Source organism: Lissotriton helveticus, chromosome 2_1, assembly GCF_964261635.1.
Source record: "Lissotriton helveticus chromosome 2_1, aLisHel1.1, whole genome shotgun sequence".
Taxonomy (NCBI): Eukaryota; Metazoa; Chordata; class Amphibia; order Caudata; family Salamandridae; genus Lissotriton; species Lissotriton helveticus.
Window position 1 is genome coordinate 264,945,448 of NC_136059.1, and position 18,242 is coordinate 264,963,689.

Genomic DNA, 18,242 nt, shown 5'->3' on the forward strand with positions numbered 1-18,242 from the left:
CCCTGGTGCCCAGGAGCGATCGGCCTTCTCCACACCCGATGGCCACTTCCAGTTCAAGGTGATGCCCTTCGGCATGAAAAACGCCCCAGCAACTTTCCAGAGACTTGTGAACAAAGTGCTGGCGGGGCTGAAAGAATTCAGCGCAGCCTATCTAGACGACATTGCAGTGTACAGCCTCCACTAGGCCGAGCACCTGAAGCACCTCTGGGAGGTCCTGACGGCCCTCCGACGGGCCGGACTAACAATAAAGGCCAGCAAGTGCCAAATAGGTCAAGGGTCCGTGACCTACCTGGGACACCAAGTGGGGAGCGGCCACGTGGCTCCCCTCCAACCCAAGATTGACGCCATCATGGCCTGGGAGCCCCCGGTCAGCCAGACAGCCGTCCGAGCCTTCCTGGGGCTCACTGGATATTATCGGCGCTTCATAAAGAACTATGGGAGCATTGTGGGTCCCCTCACTGAACTGACCTCGAAGAACCGGCCCCAGAAAGTACCATGGACACCCGCGTGTCAGGTGGCCTTTGAGACTTAGAAAACAGCCATGTGCACCGCCCCTGTGCTCCAAGCCCCTGACTACAGCCGGGAGTTCATAGTCCAGACCGACGCCTCGGAGCACGGCATTGGGGCGGTCCTATCTCAGATTGACCCCGAGGGGATTGACCATCCTGTGGCCTTCATCAGCCGGCGGCTGCTGGCCAGAGAGCAGCGATGGAGCACCATTGAGAGAGAGGCCTTCGCCGTCGTGTGGGCCCTCAAGAAACTCAGGCCCTACCTCTTCGGCACCCACTTCCGGGTCCAGACTGACCACCGGCCCCTGCGGTGGCTGATGCAGATGCGTGGCGAAAACCCAAAGCTGCTGCGATGGTCCATCTCCCTCCAAGGGATGGACTTCACTGTGGAGCATCGCCCTGGCAACGACCACGCCAACGCTGACGGCCTGTCCCGCTTCTTCCGCCTCGACGAGGAGAATACCCAGGAAGATGGGTGACTCTCCCCGCCTTCAGCTGGAGGGGACGTGTGTTGGACCCGGCTTCGTGGCGTGGTCCTACCCCTCCCACATGGCGGGCCCGGGACGACATCGGCCTCCGTCGACCGGCCGTCGCCCCCCCTGAGCACGAACCATCGACGAGAGCAGCCCCCTTGGCAACCCACAGCTCTCCCCCCCTGGGACCCCAGCGGACCCTGCTCGCCAACACTGCCGGTCTGGCGACCATGCCAGGCCACCATTTCCGGCCCGACTCCATCTTGGGCCCATCACGTCCCGAGCACGTGGCCGCAGCCATCCCTGGCCCCGGCCCCAGCGAAGCCCCAACATCGAGGCGCCAAGATCCTCCCAGGTGGTAGAGTGGCCACTTGGCGGATCCCGGAGGAGGGGAGTTTCGATGGGCCTCCAGCCATCCCCGGACGCCTGGTGTCGATCGCCCTCCAGCCTCCCTGGGCCCTGGCTCCACCCCCCTGCTGGGTGTCTGGACACCTTCATCCCGGCCCCTCGGACCCCCAGGCTCGAGGGTTCGGACATCAAAGGACTCCAGTCCTATATCTGGGCCAGCCCTGGATTAGGACGCCAGTTGTATCTTGGAGTCGAAGCCCTGCTGACCTTGTCGCGGCTGATCCTGATCCGAACTCTTGCACCTGAACCACCTTCGAGGCCCTGCTGACGCTGTCGCGGCCTGACCAAGCTGAACCACCTTCGAGGCCCTGCTGACGCTGTCGCGGCCTGACCAAGCTGAACCACCTTCGAGGCCCTGCTGACGCTGTCACGGCCTGACCACGCTGAACCACCTTCGAGGCCCTGCTGACGCTGTCGCAGCCTGACCACGCTGAACCACCTTCGAGGCCCTGCTGACGCTGTCGCGGCCTGACCAAGCTGAACCACCCTCGAGGCCCTGCTGACGCTGTCGCGGCCTGACCGAGCTGAACCATCTTCGAGGCCCCGCTGTCGCGGCCTGACCGAGCTGAACCATCTTCGAGGCCCTGCTGACGCTGTCGCGGCCTGACCGAGCTGAACTATCTTCGAGGCCCTGCTGACGCTGTCGCGGCCTGACCACGCTGAACCACCTTCGAGGCCCTGCTGACGCTGTCGCGGCCTGACCAAGTTGAACCACCTTCGAGGCCCTGCTGACGCCGTCGCGGCCTGACCCCTTGAACTATCCACGCACTAGTTGGTGCCAAGACTGTCCCGCTACCCCATTATTCCCGAAACCACAACTTTATGGATCCCTCGATCCCTGCCTGCTAACCTGCTAAGTACCTGCCTTCAATTCTTATATAAAGATACTTGTGAATATTCCGTCGTGTGGTGTCCGTCTGTAGTAGTGTGATTGCTCAGCTGGTACGATTGTAGGAGAGGAGCCTCGCCAAGGAGGCCTCCCTACGGCACTCGGCCTATTCCATAGAGAGAGGTGAGTCTCGGGGCGGGCAGTCAGACATCTTCTGTCTCCCCTGGGATCGCCTTTCTAACACTGAGTATTTGAATTTTTTTTTAATTGGTAATTGGTCTTGGAGTGCCATTGATTTGTTAGAGTACCAGTACCTACTGAGGCACAAGTGTTGTAAATATGGTTTATTTAGCTCTGTGATTGATTGTTTGCGGGGGAGGGTGCCTGCCCCTGAACATAGCCATGTCCCTCCCGCTCCCCCAATCCATACATAAAGTTTTAGAGGGGGGCCGACCTCAAAACATTTTACTTAAGGGGGGCTCAGAGCAAAAAAGTTTGAAGACCTCTGCTCTAATGAGTTCCTTTGAAATACTGGTAGGTGCAAATAAAATGAGCAATGAAAGCCCAGACCAAGCCAAGCTCCCATTCCCACTTCCTGCTCCCATTCCTACTTCCTTTCCCTATAACAGGAGAATGTATTGTGGCACCAGAAATCTTGCTAATATTCCTTGACAGAAATTTCTAAGATGTTGAAGGCACTCATTGCAAGACAGCATCCCTCAGGAACACCACAAATAGCAAATGCTTATTTCTAGGCAGGCAAACATGTGTCAGAGAACAAATGCTTGTCTGCATCGATAGTAGTGAGACATGAGAGGAGCAATGAAACAGAAAATGCGGCATAATGTACAAATTATGGAACAACTATTTCGGAGAACACTAAGACAAATACATATTTGCATTTGATATTACATTGTAGATAATTAAACATGACAAAACTCAAATTTGTGTTTTCATCGCAAATAATCGAAGGGATGAAAGGGAAGAGTTAAATAGGGCTAGAAACACCAAAAAAAAAACAATCATCATACTTAAAGGAGCAGTTTGGACCCCCCCTCTAAAAACACGTTGCCAGGTGTATGGGTTGAGTGTGGGTGATTGTCTCGTTACTAAAACAAGCACTGCATAGCCAATAGGTCTCGCCTTTGGGACCTTATAAGTATTTAGCCAGAGCTATTGGCATTGTTAATGTGTTTAAGCTATGTTGTAGAGCAGTGTGGCTCCTGTGCAGCAAGTTATAATAAAAAAGTGCTATAAGCATTTATGTTACCTTATCTATAATTAAGATGATATTATGTATAACTGAACGACCTTATTGAAACAAGCATTTGCAATGCAATTGGTCTTGCATATGTGAAAGTTAGAGCTCAATGCGCTGACCATGACAATGTTTTACACATTTGCTTTTTTGTATGCAGTGGAGTGAAGAAATCTGCCTAGCACTATTGCCATTCGTATGAACTCGCAGCACTGGAGAACCAGAAAATGGGAACTAGGTTATGAGGCAGGGGAGACAAAAGTAATATGCTGGCCGAAAAAAAAGTAACAACATCCTGGAAAAAGCAAACACTCATAGGGAATGCAAGATTAAGTAAAGCATGTTGAAATGTAAGTAGGTACAACATGGTTACCTTAACACTTTTACACTTATTATTCAGAAATCAATGAGTGTTTTTGCCTGAAAAGGTAAGGGCATAACTACAGGGCCTAGAAGGGACTCGTTTCGATGTCCATGGCATATATCCTTACAAACATAAGCAGTATGGTTTGACAACATCCTTGTTATAAACTAAAATAATGAAAACAGCTGATAATTATCACATTAAACATTTTCCACTATACGCATCAACCAGGTATTGCAGAACCCCCAGGAATGGTGCACTTCCCCACCCGGGGAAAACAATGCTGTTCAAATAAAAAGATGAGAAAAGGAAAGGAGCGCTTCACTGGCAAACTGTGTAAAGTGGCGCTAATGTGTGTGGTTGTGAATAAAAACTAATCTGGCCACTTTGCGACCACTCTGTCTTGCTTTATTCAGTTTTTATTTCTTCGTATTTTTAACCTTTTCTCTCCATCCCTAAGCTGCACTTTGGAATTAAAAGATGTCAGCAAAAGACGACATTTGCAGCCAAAGTGTTTTTTTCTCTTTTTTGGATCCATTTCACATGGGAATAAATAAAAGGGAAGGAGAGGAAAGAGAGGACAAGAGCAGTTTGTTGAAGTCATGATTTTCAGTAAGTGAGGAGGAGTAAGACGGAGACAGAAAGAGAGGTAATAAGTAGGAGAAAGGGGGAGAGGCAGCTGCCAGCAGCAGAGCAGGAAACATGAACACTGTAGGGAGGTGGTTGGTGTGACATGAGTGTGGTGAGGGAGAGGCGGATGGGGTTTATCCTATTCAGAATAAGGGCCCCTACATCATGGTGAGGCTGATAAATCCATGCAATTGGTTACATTTATTGCAAGTGGATCAAAGACAAGCTGAGGAGCAAACAAGGTGCTGTCAGCTCAGCACGGAATCACGTTACCATCCAAAACATGAAGCGCTTTGTCCGTAAAGCTGGCACGGTGCTGATACATGAGTCAAGGAGCAAACCTAATGCCATCAGCTAAGCACAGAATCCTGTTACAGTCCAAAACATGAGGCGCGGCATCCATGCACAAGCCAAGAAAAGCATACGAAAAGAGTGCACAGGAAGGAACATACAGAAAAAAAGAGTAAGACCACGTGTAACGGGGCAGTCATCCGAAACAACAACAGATAGGATTAATTACACATATCTACCAGACAAAAGCAGGCATTTAGGAAGGGCCATAACAGGAGCCCCAAAAAAAGATGGGAGGTGCTTTAAGCACATTTTCTGGGTACAGCATGTCACGCAGAGCAGCGCATGCGCTACCTAGGCTTGACCTAAAAAGAATATAAAAAATGTTTAGTGTTTATTTTTGGTATGTTGGCACCTTTTTCCTGCCTATCCTAATGGTTGTTTTTTATAGGTTTTTTTTGTTTTGGGTGGGGGGAGATATAAACAACAGGAGGGTAGAGGTTGGGAAATAGTAAGTGAATTATAATATGAGATGCAGACGGATGTTAGGGGAGAATTAACAGCTGCAGAGCTATAGTAATGGGTACTACAGAGCTATAGTAATGGCTGAGGTATGAAATAGACAAATAGCATAACACTTAATGTCCCTTGTCTCCCCCGGTGCTTTGAAGAGTGTAATGAGTTATCTAAGCACTATCCTACCAATATGAGATAAAAACAGTAGGAAACAAGCGGCAGTACTTTGTAGCGCTACGAGGCCATAACAGTCACAGAGGTGCGCTACGCAAAAACTGAGTAACATAGCAAGCAGTTCACTTTCACCCCTTCTCTACTCCCCTAGTACCATTAGCACTCTAAGCGCTACACAAACGACATGCCAATGACATAAAGACAGAATAAAATGTGAGGCCACCCCAGTGGTAGAAGTCTGCTATGCAAAAACCAAATACCATAACAAGCAATGTAGTTTAATCCCTTCTCTACCCACCAAGCATCTCAAATAGGACTATGAGCATTTTAAGTGCTACGATAGGCTGCTATCACATGGTAAACGTGTGCAATGCAAACAGCAGGTAGCACCTCACAAGAAGACCGGTGCATGGCGGACTCACCAGCACGGTCCACCATCAAAGCCAGCAGCAGAACAAACCCGGCTTCCTGCTCCATGCCTGAAGTCTGTGTGCTTCGAGTGACAAACTCTATAGCTCCTCCAGAGGAAGAGCCAGATGTCTGCCAAGTGCCTCTGCTCCCCCGAGTTGGCTGCAGGTGCTGCGGACACATTTTATTCACTTTGAGGGGAAGCTGAAGTATCTGGGGTCGAAGACAAGAGCAATGCGCCTACTTCTGAGCACCAAGCCTGACACTTCAAGGCTGCTGGGTATGTCCAAAAGGGGGTTTCTGCAATCAATATATTTTCTGCAAACACACAACTCTGTACTTCTTTGAGTTAAAAGGGGGTGTTTGCCTGGTAGTGCTCCTGCAGAAGCAGCCACAGAAAATGAGGGGCCAGGATGTAGGGGGCAGAGATGGTTTATGGACAAGGGGCCCTGACTGAGATCACCAGACACGGGGAGAAGGAAGACAAGCACCACAGATACACACTCACAAATCATACTTGTGCACATAGAAACACAAGCACCACAGATGTACACACTCACAAATCATACTGGTGCACATAGAAACACAAGCGCCACAGATGTACACAGCTGGGATCTCGTATTTCGGAGAAGGTGAAGGCTGTGTGGATGGTTACAGGCCGATTTATTATGATCGACCTGCTGTTATTCCAGTGCCCACATATAAGTCCCAGTGATTCACACTTTTGAATAGCCAGATAACGTTATAAACCGATACAGATTATCTTGATTGATTGGAAAATCTCCTTCATTATATGGCGGAGTTGAAAGACAACATATGAAGTTCGTGTCATCCACATTATCTGATTCCAATTACTAACATAGAAAAAAAGAAGACTCAGCACAGGCCTTCCGTAAAATTTTATGAAGACATTGTCAATGGGAAAGGCGCCACACAGATTTTGAATTTTGAAGATCCCAATTGGAATTATAGTTTTCAATTTACAAGCCCTGAAGAAGTCCCGTAGGGACGAAACGCGTCGGCTGTATAGTGCTAACGTTGGAAAAATAAAGAATTTTGAAAATACAAGAAAGACATCATCTTTGTATGATTTTTCAAAAGAATTGTTATTTGAAGAACTCTGTGGTGCACCTTTGCGTTTGTTTACTTGTATTCAATTCCTTAGGGAAAAGGCACAGTAACCGTGGGTGCCATACAGTGTGCACACATACCCCGATTGTAACTTGAGGGAAAGATTCATTGAATTAGGGGGGATAGGATACCAGGTGCTGTTAGTAGAAAGGGTCCATCGTTATGCTCTAGTTTTACACTCACAAATCATACTGGTGCACATAGAAACACAAGCGCCACAGATGTACACACTCACAAATCATACTTGTGCACTTAGAAACACAAGCGCCACAGATGTACACACTCACAAATCATACTTGTGCACATAGAAACACAAGCACCACAGATGTACACACTCACAAATCATACTTGTGTATATACTAACACCCCTGATATACAAACAGTGTCACACTTGTGCAGCTACAAATACAAGCACAGTAGATAAATGCACTCTCAAATAACACACATGCACATACAACACAAGCACCGTAGATCTAAATATTTTCAAATCACACGCGAACAGACCAGAAATATACAGTCTCAATCACACGCATGCACATACAAACACAAGCACCCAAGATACACTCAAATGGTAATATTTAGGGCAAAGAGATGTATTTATAGGAGACACAGTGAGAAAGAGGCGAAGCGGAGAGGAAGGGAAAGCATTACCTTATGTTTTCTGCTTGTTAAATATGCGGTAAAGACGTTTCACTCTATCGTGAACTGGAGAGGTGGGAACCGGAGGCATCCTTCGAAATTTAAATAGAATGCTTTGACCCACGCTGCTGGTTCACGTGAAAGAACTCGGAAAGAAGCAATCTAAAAACAAGCATTTGCAATGCAAAAGGTCTCGCATTAGGAAAGTTTGAGCTATTGGTATTGTAAATGACAAATTTTGTATTTATGTGTTGGTTTTGAAAATAGCTAAATTAATAACTTTGTCATTTACAATGCCAATAGTTTTAGCTTTCGCAAATGTGACACCTATAGCATTTGTAATGCAATATGTGTTGTATTTACGTGACTTAGATGTATTGATATTAGGAATAACAATGGCTTTTATTTATTTTTTAATAATTAAAACTTAAATAAAAGTTATTGTAATTTATAATGGCAATAGCTTAAACTTTGGTAAATAACTTTTGTGAAGATTATGTTCAATGTATTTTATTGTGACGAAAATCCAAGAACAGAAGTGAAATATTAACATCTTTTTGTGACATTTGTAATAAAGCTTGAAACATTAAGAGAATATATTTGAACCAGTTGTTGTTGAATGGTTGCCCAGATTGATGCTGTGGTGGCGCTGAGTGATGTTGTGGTGGCGACAAGTGATGCTGTGGCGTTCAGTGATGCTGTGGTAACGCATAGTGATGTTGCGGTGCCCGAGTGATGCTGAGTGATGCTGTGGTAGCGCATAGTGATGTTGCGGTGCCCGAGTGATGCTGAGTGATGCTGTGGTGATGCGATAGAGTGAGTGCGATAGATAGAGGGAGGGCGATAGATAGAGTGAGGGAGGGCGATAGATAGAGTGAGGGAGGGCGATAGATAGAGTGAGGGAGATAGATAGATAGATAGATAGATAGATAGATAGATAGATAGATAGATAGATAGATAGATAGATAGATAGATAGATAGATAGATAGAGTGAGGGCGATAGCTAGATAGACAGATAGAGTGAGGGCGATAGATAGAGTGAGGGCAATAGATAGATAGAGAGAGCGACAGATAGATAGTGAGGGCAATAGATATATTAAGTGAGGGAGATAGATAGATAGAGTGAGGGTGATAGATAGATGAAGTGAGGGCGGTAGATAGATAGATAGAGTGAGGGCAATAGAGTGGTGTGGCTCACGGTGGAGTGGTGTGGCTCACTGGTTAGAGACGGCAGACCTGGGAGCAGAGGACGGCCCGGGACCAGGGTTCAATTCCCGATGCGGCAGGGTCTTGGACCAGGGTCAACGGACTCGATAATTCTCGCCTCGGTGCCTACTCTAACTAGGGATCACACTCGGCAACTCTGGGCATTAGCTTGCCTCATCTCCACAACGGCCCCCCACATACGCCGGGGGTGCCTGGTTTCACCTTGGAGATACCCAGTAGGGACCATCTCACAGGGAAAGCCAGGACGGGTTCCCCAGCAGTCTACAGCGCAGAGATACTCCTTCGGGAGTCGATTCTAGCGCTTTAGAAACCCACAATCATAGAGTGAGGGCGATAGATAGATAGAGTGAGGGCGATACATAGATAGATAGATAGATAGATAGATAGATAGATAGATAGATAGATAGATAGATAGATAGATAGATAGATAGATAGATAGATAGATAACAAAAGGAAATTTATTTTTTTACTTTTTGATTTTAGAAGGTTGATGAAATAGAAGCTGTACCCTTATGTCACTTACAGTTTGAGTAAAAATGTTGACCCTTACCTGAACTGTTGATCTCGTTTTTCTGCAACTAATGCCAGCCTTTCACTTTCCCTCTTTTCCTTCAAATACTTAGCTCGTTCCCGCATCTTCGCAAGTTTTTCCAGTGTGGTCTCTTGCATTGCCTCCATCTCTTTAATATGTTCTTTTTCTTCATTTTCCAGCATATCTCTAAGTCTGCACAGTAAAAAATACAGTCACATAGAGAGAGATACAGGGTGCTAGTGACAAGGTTTACTCACATTGGGCAACAACTTACATATCCAACCATTCATTCTCGGTTTCTTGGCACTGATCTTAATCCCGGCACGCATATTTCCAAGTGAGTATCTACTAAGGTTCAGTCCTGAATTCACAACTCTTCGAACTGTATTGACTCCTTACTGGATACTATTATATCATCTTACAGCATTTCCTGGAACTTCTATGCTCATGGCATCCCGGTCTCCCATTCTGAGACTTATGCCTCTTATTCAGATCTCCAACTGACTCAGAACCATCAGGCTTAGAGTGGACACATGCTTCCTTATGTTCAAAACCTGATTAGATGGAGGGAGTTATTAGATAAGGTATTTTTCCTGAATAAAACAGGGGAACACAGATAAAGCTAAAAGTACCTAGAGGTAAATGGGTTTTACCTTTTAATAGTGGTAACCTCTGGTACATCTAAAACAAACTATGCTATGGAGTAAGTGCACAAGTCCCTGTTTTATCAAAGGAAAATGTCTTATCTAAGAACTCCCTCCATCGGATACACTCGGAGGTTGAGTCCGTCCTGGTGGTATTGTCCTACCACGATGGGCAGAGGTGCCTATGATGTAGAATGTCACATTATGTGAGTGAGGCTTCCTCTTCCAAAAAGAGTGGCCTTCTTATTACTCCCCCTCCACACCAGAATCTTGTTAATTAAGGAATCAGTGATTTGTACTTATAACACGGATGTAAAAAGTACTACACAGCCACCATGCCTTTTTGTGTTTTGGGTATCCTAAAGCTTTTGAGGGGGAAAGGAGCCAGTTCTGTGACCTCCAATGATTTCACTCATGACCGGCGGAATTATGGTGAGCTGAAGTTTATCAGTAAACATGACCATTCTATCAGTAAACATGAAAAACATCTTGACATAGTTACATAGGGCCTCAGTTACAAAACATTCTCAATAGCTACATGTCACTTAAGTATGCAAAAAGTGTAATTTACGTTTGTAATTGCCTGAATCAGTTTTAGAGAATCAGGCTTCTTAATATGGGCAAATGAAAAGGCTCAGAGTAGGCGAACCTTTCTGCATGAGTCAGTCTGTGATGCAATAAGAGAAAAGTGGCGTATTGCATGCAGATTCCTGTGAAATCCACAAAGCCGTACCTTTGAACTGATAATAAAAGATTTTCGCAGTATTTGCCATACTGGAAGCACTCACAAAACCACTCCTGCAAAAGGAAGATGCAAGTGTGCTTCCATGGTCGGAAATGTAAAGGACAGAGGTCAGTGACACATAACTGTAAATTTCAAAATGTCATAGACGAGTGGGTGTAACCATCTTGGATTCTGTGAATTCGCAAAAAAGAGTACATCTAATGCAAACAGAGATTGAAGTAGACTAAATTTACTATCTTTAAAAATAACCACCTTCTAATCTAGACATAACTGCTAAGGTTTCAGATTGCTATGTGTGACATTTTCATAATTTCAGTGTAATTATGAGTGACATTTCAACGACTATGAGGGACCCTTTCTCGCAAGCAAAATCAAGCAACGAAGACAAGGGAAACATAAATAAAAGAAATTACAGCCATTTGAGCAACAAGAAACTCTACCACCAGGCTACAAATATCACTGCCCCACACACTAGAATATATTGCAGAATATCTCAGAAGACCATATTTCAGCCCCTGCCTGGTCTGCCACTAATCAACATGGTATCCTCTCAGTACTAGCACATTGCACCTCACACCACACATATCTCTTGCACACTGGCTATAGTGAACAGAGTGATGCCTGCACCACACCTATCATTTTCCATGTCCGTTCACAGCAGTCAGCACATTCCAGAAACAACAAAAATACCTATGCCTAAAGGAAATGGGATATCGTGCTAAGCGGAGTTAACGGATATAGAGGGTGGCACCCTGCCTTTGGCAGAAATACCAACATGCATGTTTTAGAGAAATTACAAGTGACACAGTTGAATAAAGCAAGCAGTGTTACTGTGGTGGCTGCATACCTACTTTTAACATGTTCAGTAGCGTCCACTAAGTTGACTCAGACCGCAGGCTCAGTCCTTCGGCTGGGCAATATTGAATTTTCAGCGTGGGCAACGGCCATAATAGTCAGCCACAGCGCCGCGGGGGCCCGGCCAGGCTGGTGCGAGCAGCAGCAGTGCTGCTAGCCAAGCACCATGATTGCGGCCGGCGCCGCCAGCGGCAACCCAGTAGCCTGCCAAGGCCCGCTCACAACATAACTCCCCTTAACAGGACGTGGCGTCCTCCTGCAGCGCCATGGGTGGCCTGACTTTACCACCTGACTGGGCCCCACAGTCTCATAGGCAGCAGGATGTCTGACTCTGAGTGCAGAACTAGAATCTCATCATGTGATAATACATTGTTGCAAGCAGTGAGGTGTCTGCCAAAAGCCCAAGGCATAGCTCAGCTGCGAGCGCCCCAAGCTTGTCGGAGGAGAGCACAAAGGCCACGGGCGAAGCGAAGCCAGCTGACACACACTGGCTGCAGCACTTCAGACACATAATGCAGATGCATCATATATGCGTGACAATGCACTTCAGTGCAGTGATGTGGAGCACTACACTGAAATGCCTGATGCGTGGTACTTGGCAGGACTGTCTAGCCTGACTAATGAGGTCATAGTGGGAATAGCTGTCCAGCTCTGCATTTCTCTCATTCAGATATTCTGCAAGAAATGTCCCTCCTGATCGTAATCACCCAACAGTTGTGGGATCCATCATTAATTCAAGACGAGATTACACATCGCACGGAGGTTGCTTTGATTCAGCAATTTAATAATTTACACCTCTTAAACACAAGTGTAAATTGGGTTAGGCTGTCCCTCTGGCGTTCCACCTACAGGGCTTTGTTACCTCTCTCTCCGCTCTTCAGTCCCCATTTTGTACTGCTCCATTGCTTCTTTAACTTTTCCTTGCACTGTGTTGTGGAGAATTCTGTAGTCTGTGAGTTCCACAAACTTGCTGATCACATGCTCTCGTTCGGTCTGTTTTATGTAGGCCAACGTATCTTCTCGTTTCTTCTCTTTACGTTGCATTTCTTGGTTCACATAATCTGGTGGTCTGCTCGTTGGTAACCTGGCTCTCTGTATTTAAAAAAAAGTATTTTAGTAATGACACAGTAAGTGTATAAAATAATGGCATACCAAGCTGTGCCCACACATTTGGCTTTTTCTGGTATTTTACTTCAACACACACACAGAAAGGCTTGGTTTTTAGCAATAATTTATATATTTCTATTCTGCATGCAAGTGGTAGCAAGTAGATAACATTTAAGGAAACTGTAAAATTGAAAAAAAACAAGTATTATAGTATGAATTGTGACACCTAGTTTTCTTTGTAACTTATCGACATATCAAGGAAAAATTCATTGAGGTGGTCTTCCATAGATACCTTTGGAAATCCTAAATTATCATCCAATAATTCTTAGATTTCTGCTCTCACTGCAGTGTTATTAAAATTAAAATGTTTGGCAAAGTTCATAAAGTTTACTGATGCGAACATTAGAGCTCTATGCAGAAACGTTCACAACACACTAGATAGTTAGCTATGCCACCATAGATTGCTGAGCGATCTACCAGGCATAGTAGACAATGGTGTTCAGGCCGCGTGAAGCTGGGACTCTAGAGGGCTGACCCGGGTCACCTGTGAGGCAGTAAACTCCTAAAAACAGAAATGTGAGCGCTGGGTTCAAGATAGACTGCACTGGCGTGCAACTGCGGGAGTATGGTCTAACCATACTTGGCATCGGATTAGAACTACCATTCTGGCTTTTTACGTGGAACGTGTCCTGGACAACTCAGAGCTCAAAAGTGGCTGGAAGTTGCAATACAGTGAGTTTTAACACTCCTAAATACACGACAAAAATTATTAAATATGAAAATGATTATGTACGTTGTAGGAGGATGTACAACATTTAATGGGAACAAACAAAGCATAGCTAAAATGGATATCTGGAAGCTTACTTACTAGGTTACGATAACTTTCTGCTTAGTTTGAAAGTGTACACATAGTACAACTGTTAAACCTAAAAGGAGTACCATCTACAAATTCATTTACTTTTGGAATGTATTAGGCGATCTATTTATGACTTTTCACTCAAATGTGTTGATTCTACTTTATATGTGTAATAACTTCTTTGAATCCATACGCTCATAAAGCTAAAAGTAGGTATGTGCCAAACAACACATACAAAATAATAGAAGCCAGGGCCAGATAACAGAGGTGAACGACAATACATTCTGTGCGATGGACAACACCCTAAAATGCCAGCTAAGAGTGGTTGGTGCATCTGAAAATGATTTGCCGTTTTTGTAGATGAACAATCTCACTGTCAGAATCAGTGTTTTGCTTTGAGAACTCATAATTTTCAAAGAACACAGAAACCAAATTGTCCTTGGTTTTGATCTTCAGCTTGGCAGTTCCACTTCCTCTTTCTCTCTCATCTCATGGTCACCCATCACTCCTCAGCACCCCCACAAATGCAGAACAAGGCTAATAGTTCCCAACAATCCCCAGCAAAAACTCTATGAATCCCATAATGAGTCAAAATCTTCTCCACCAGAGCAAATATTACCGCTTCAGCCACTAGCCGCACTTTCAATCTCCAGCCTGATCAAATGGAATGGTGGTGCTGATTACATTTTTTGGAGCGACTAGTTTTTTCAATCATCGTACATGAACAATGCTTACCTGCCAGATGTCTGAAAAATGTGGCTATTTTTCTCAGCAGCTCCAATTAATCACACAATTAAAGCTTTTCTCAATCAAAGTTCATTCCATGCTGGTGTCAAAGTTAGTCAATCCACCCCTGTGGTCACAATATCACAATTGCATACCTCAGACATTTCTAGGAAAAGTACTGGAGAAATGTGTTGCCTTTGGACTCTAAAATGAGATCAATATATACAGTGTTATCTGCCCCTACCGCTGAGGTCTTAGTATCTGAGTTGGGATTTTCAGTACATTAGATAGAGGATGACACCAAACCCTGGCAGTGAATCTCCTCAACTGACAACATCAAAGTGCTGCCACAGCACCCCCATCTTCTAATGTAGTCAAAATTGGAACACCTGCTTTTTTAGAACCTACTTACTTCTGTTATTACCAAAGGAATTCATGAATGCCTATCTTTTAGTCACTAACCAAAGCAGATTCTCTAGGAAATTACTACACACTGGTTCCAATACCAAAGATTCCCATTTAACTCTGACCTCAGAACCATGTAGGTTAGCTCTCCAAATTGGCTTCTTATAAACTTAAGCTTCTCTGGATAATAAAGCCCTAGTATGAGCAGCAATGGCATCCCTTGATGAAGAAAATGCTTTACTCCAGATTTCATTCAATACCTGAAAACGTACGCGTATTCTTGAGGTGCCTTTTGAATTCCATCATATATCCCATCAGCCTTTTCTTTCTAAACTACAAGAATGGACTTTCAAGTCATAACACAACACAAAATACAATATTCATAGAGTTTACCCTATGAGGCATCCTGGTGCTGAATAACAGGTGTTCATTGTTACTTAACTCTTTGGTACTCATTTTATCGACGATGATGAAAGGCAGAACTGCTGGGATTTCAACCTGGGGCATGAGGTCAAACGCAGGTTTCTGGAGTGGCAGCATCAGTACTCAGAGCCAACAGACCCGGTTCCTGACTTCATCCCTTTCATTCCCTCCTTTCAGTCTTGCTCCCCATCACCAGAACTGCAACAAACCTCTTGCTGCCTCTGTCCTGCTTCATTCCGTGGATCCCTGCTTAATCTTTTGGATCTGTATGAAGCTTTAACAATGTCAAACCACGCCATGCTGCTCTCCACTCTGCCTTCTCTCAGCATCTCTTGTATTGCTACATCCTGGACCTCCTCCTACCTCTCCGACCGTACATATTCTGTTTTGGAGGCTACTTTTACATCCACTTCTTTTACTTCTCATTATTGCTACTTCAGAGTCTGTCCTCAGCCATCTTCTCTTTTTCACTCTCAGTGGGATTATGAATGGCTGAAACATTTCTAATAATCTTTATGCTGACTGTTCTTTGCTGTTTATCTCCTATGGCTCGTTGATGTCTATGATCCATAAAACCATTTCTCTCTGTCCAGCTGCAATAAACACCTGGATCTCACATGCACTACACCTCAATTAGTCTAAAACTGAGATTCTTTTTTTGTTTGTTTTTATTATTTGGTATTTGTAAGAATACAAACAATATACAAGAGAATCGTTATATGGATTGCCAGCCTGTTACAGGGTAAGTCAAGGTTCCCCAAAGTCAGTCCTGTAGGGCCGAATCCATGCCAGATTTTAAGATCACTACATTTATCTAAATAGGGATATGCTAAAAATCTGGCATGGATCCGGCCCTCCAGGACCGACTTCGGAGAATCCTGGGGTAAGTGGTTATGGTAAAATTATCGGAAGGCAACCCCTTAGTTTGTTATACAGTGGTGGTAGGATAAGGATAGAATAGGAGGAGAGGAAAGTGAGAATAAGTGTAGAAGAGGGATAGTACTGAAGCAGATTAACTAACAAACATTCCGGAGGTTGCATGTAGTACGATGGTTCACAGCACATTGAGTCATTATAGTTTTATGATGGGTCGTCTGGGGTCAGAATCTTGTCCAAGGTTTGCCACAGGTTCCTGGGGGAGGCCTTCCAGGGCGAGTAACTTAATGCCAGGGTAGCCGCCCCTCTTAGATAGGGGATCCAACTGAGCCACCCTCTGTATGACGCTTTAGAGGTATCTTTCCCGTTCGTAAGTATTGGCTTGACTATTTCTAACCACCATACCTCATCCAGGCACCAGACTAAATGCAGCGAAGTCTACAGCAATGCTCCTGCGCACCAGTAGGGGGCACCATGTAGCTCCATGTCTCTGAAACTCCATAAAACCACAACGGTCACAAGCAGAGACACATATATGTGCTAACTATACATGTAAACGTCGGTTCCTTTCTTTCCGTGCCCTTTGATGTGGATCCAGAACTAAACTCCCCTGATTGTCTGATTTTCCAGTGACTCTAAACATGTTGCAGTGTGCTAGTGAACGATGCCCTCACCGAAACCAGCAGGATTCAAACTGTGCGTAGACTGCAGGAAGCAGATGTCTGTCACGGACATGCATGAGCTGTGTCTGTGGTGCTTGGCCACTGTGCATGCCTCTAAGTTGTATGACAGGCGTGCTCTCAGCCATCCCAAAGCAATTAGGGACAGATAAATTGCTGAGCTAAGAAGACCTTGTGAGCGAAGCATTGGTACTGCTCCAAGTCACAGGCCTAATTCCTTTTCTGCCAATCAGCCAGATATAGAATCAAAAATAATAAATTATTTTGAAAAAATAATGTTTTCTTTGGCCAGCCTAGTATTACAATCTATTAATGCTGTTTCCCTTCTGGCACAGTACACTCACATACTATGGACCATAGCCAGTGACATCTTGCCAGCCCTTCGAGAGGAACTCAGGGTTTCATTACCCAAAAACTATGCAGGATGGACAGGGTGCAGAAACGTATGTACTCCAAGCTGGCCTGGACACAGACTGGATCGGCACAGGCCATGACATCAGTGTGATCATGGTTTTGAGAAGGCGTTCAAGTGTCCTTAATGGACATGCCCTTCGATGGCTCCAGGCTATGTGAAGAAAAGGCTGATGCAGTGCTAGAACGATTCAAGGATAGTCAAGTCACAGCGCGATCCCTGGGGGCTATTGACACCATCCAAGCAAATTCCCTACCAGTAGAGAAAACGTACAGTATATTCCAGGGGGCTGCCGTACAGACAGCGCCAGCCCTCTGAACTTGTATTGCAACAACCACAATAGTCCTTTTGAGGCTGTGGATGCGGCTCCAAAAGAAACTATTCCATTCAGCAGAGACAGAATTTCTCCAATCCCTGCTGCAACAGCTACCAAACAGCTTTAGTCTGCTCTCGCAGGCACATGCCATGCAGCTTGAAGGCAGAATACAGAATTTTGTCACTGGTCATGCAAGAAATCAACCTTTTTTTCATCAAAAGGAGCAATTGAATGGGTACCAGACTCACAGAGGATGGTACTTGCATTACTTACTTTCTGAAGAAGGACAGGTTAAAAATGGTCAGTTTGGCTTTTATCCTGTCAGCTATTGACCCAGGAATTATTTATGGTCCAAGGTGTGCTAGGAAAGCTTTCAATTATTGTCCTTCCCTTCAGCCTTACCTTGGCTATTTGGTGTTCATAAAAGTGATGGTGGTATTCGGTGTCCATCATATAAGGTCAGGGGTACACCTATTGTCGCACCCCGATGACGGACTGCTAAAAGTGGGCTCGCCACAGTCAGTCATAGACCACCTCTAAATAACAGCCGTCCTTCGGACATCGTTGGGTTTCACCATCAATGAGCCAAAGTTCCAACTGAGACCCACACAGAGGCTTCCATTCATTGGGAAATAATTATGGACACATTCAGGGCCTTTTCTCTACTGCAGCAAATCCAGGACATGATCGTTGGGATCGGTCCTGGGACTTGGTGCGGATGACGCGAAAGCTTCTTGGTCTTCTGGCCTAATGCATTCTTCTCATCACAAATGCCAGATGGCATATACAGGCCCGGCAAGAAAGCCTC

General features: G+C 45.2%; 1 protein-coding gene across 1 annotated transcript in view; it reads right to left on the reverse strand.

The window, feature by feature from the left end:
• Positions 1-18,242, reverse strand: part of CFAP53 (cilia and flagella associated protein 53) — a 181,744-nt gene that overhangs the window by 143,321 nt on the left and 20,181 nt on the right. Inside the window, exons 2-3 of the mRNA XM_078674795.1 lie at positions 12,496-12,725; positions 9,408-9,581 (exon numbers count right to left, since the gene is read on the reverse strand). Coding sequence (XP_078530921.1) covers positions 9,408-9,581; positions 12,496-12,725 — 404 coding nt within the window. The remainder of the gene's footprint in view (positions 1-9,407; positions 9,582-12,495; positions 12,726-18,242) is intronic.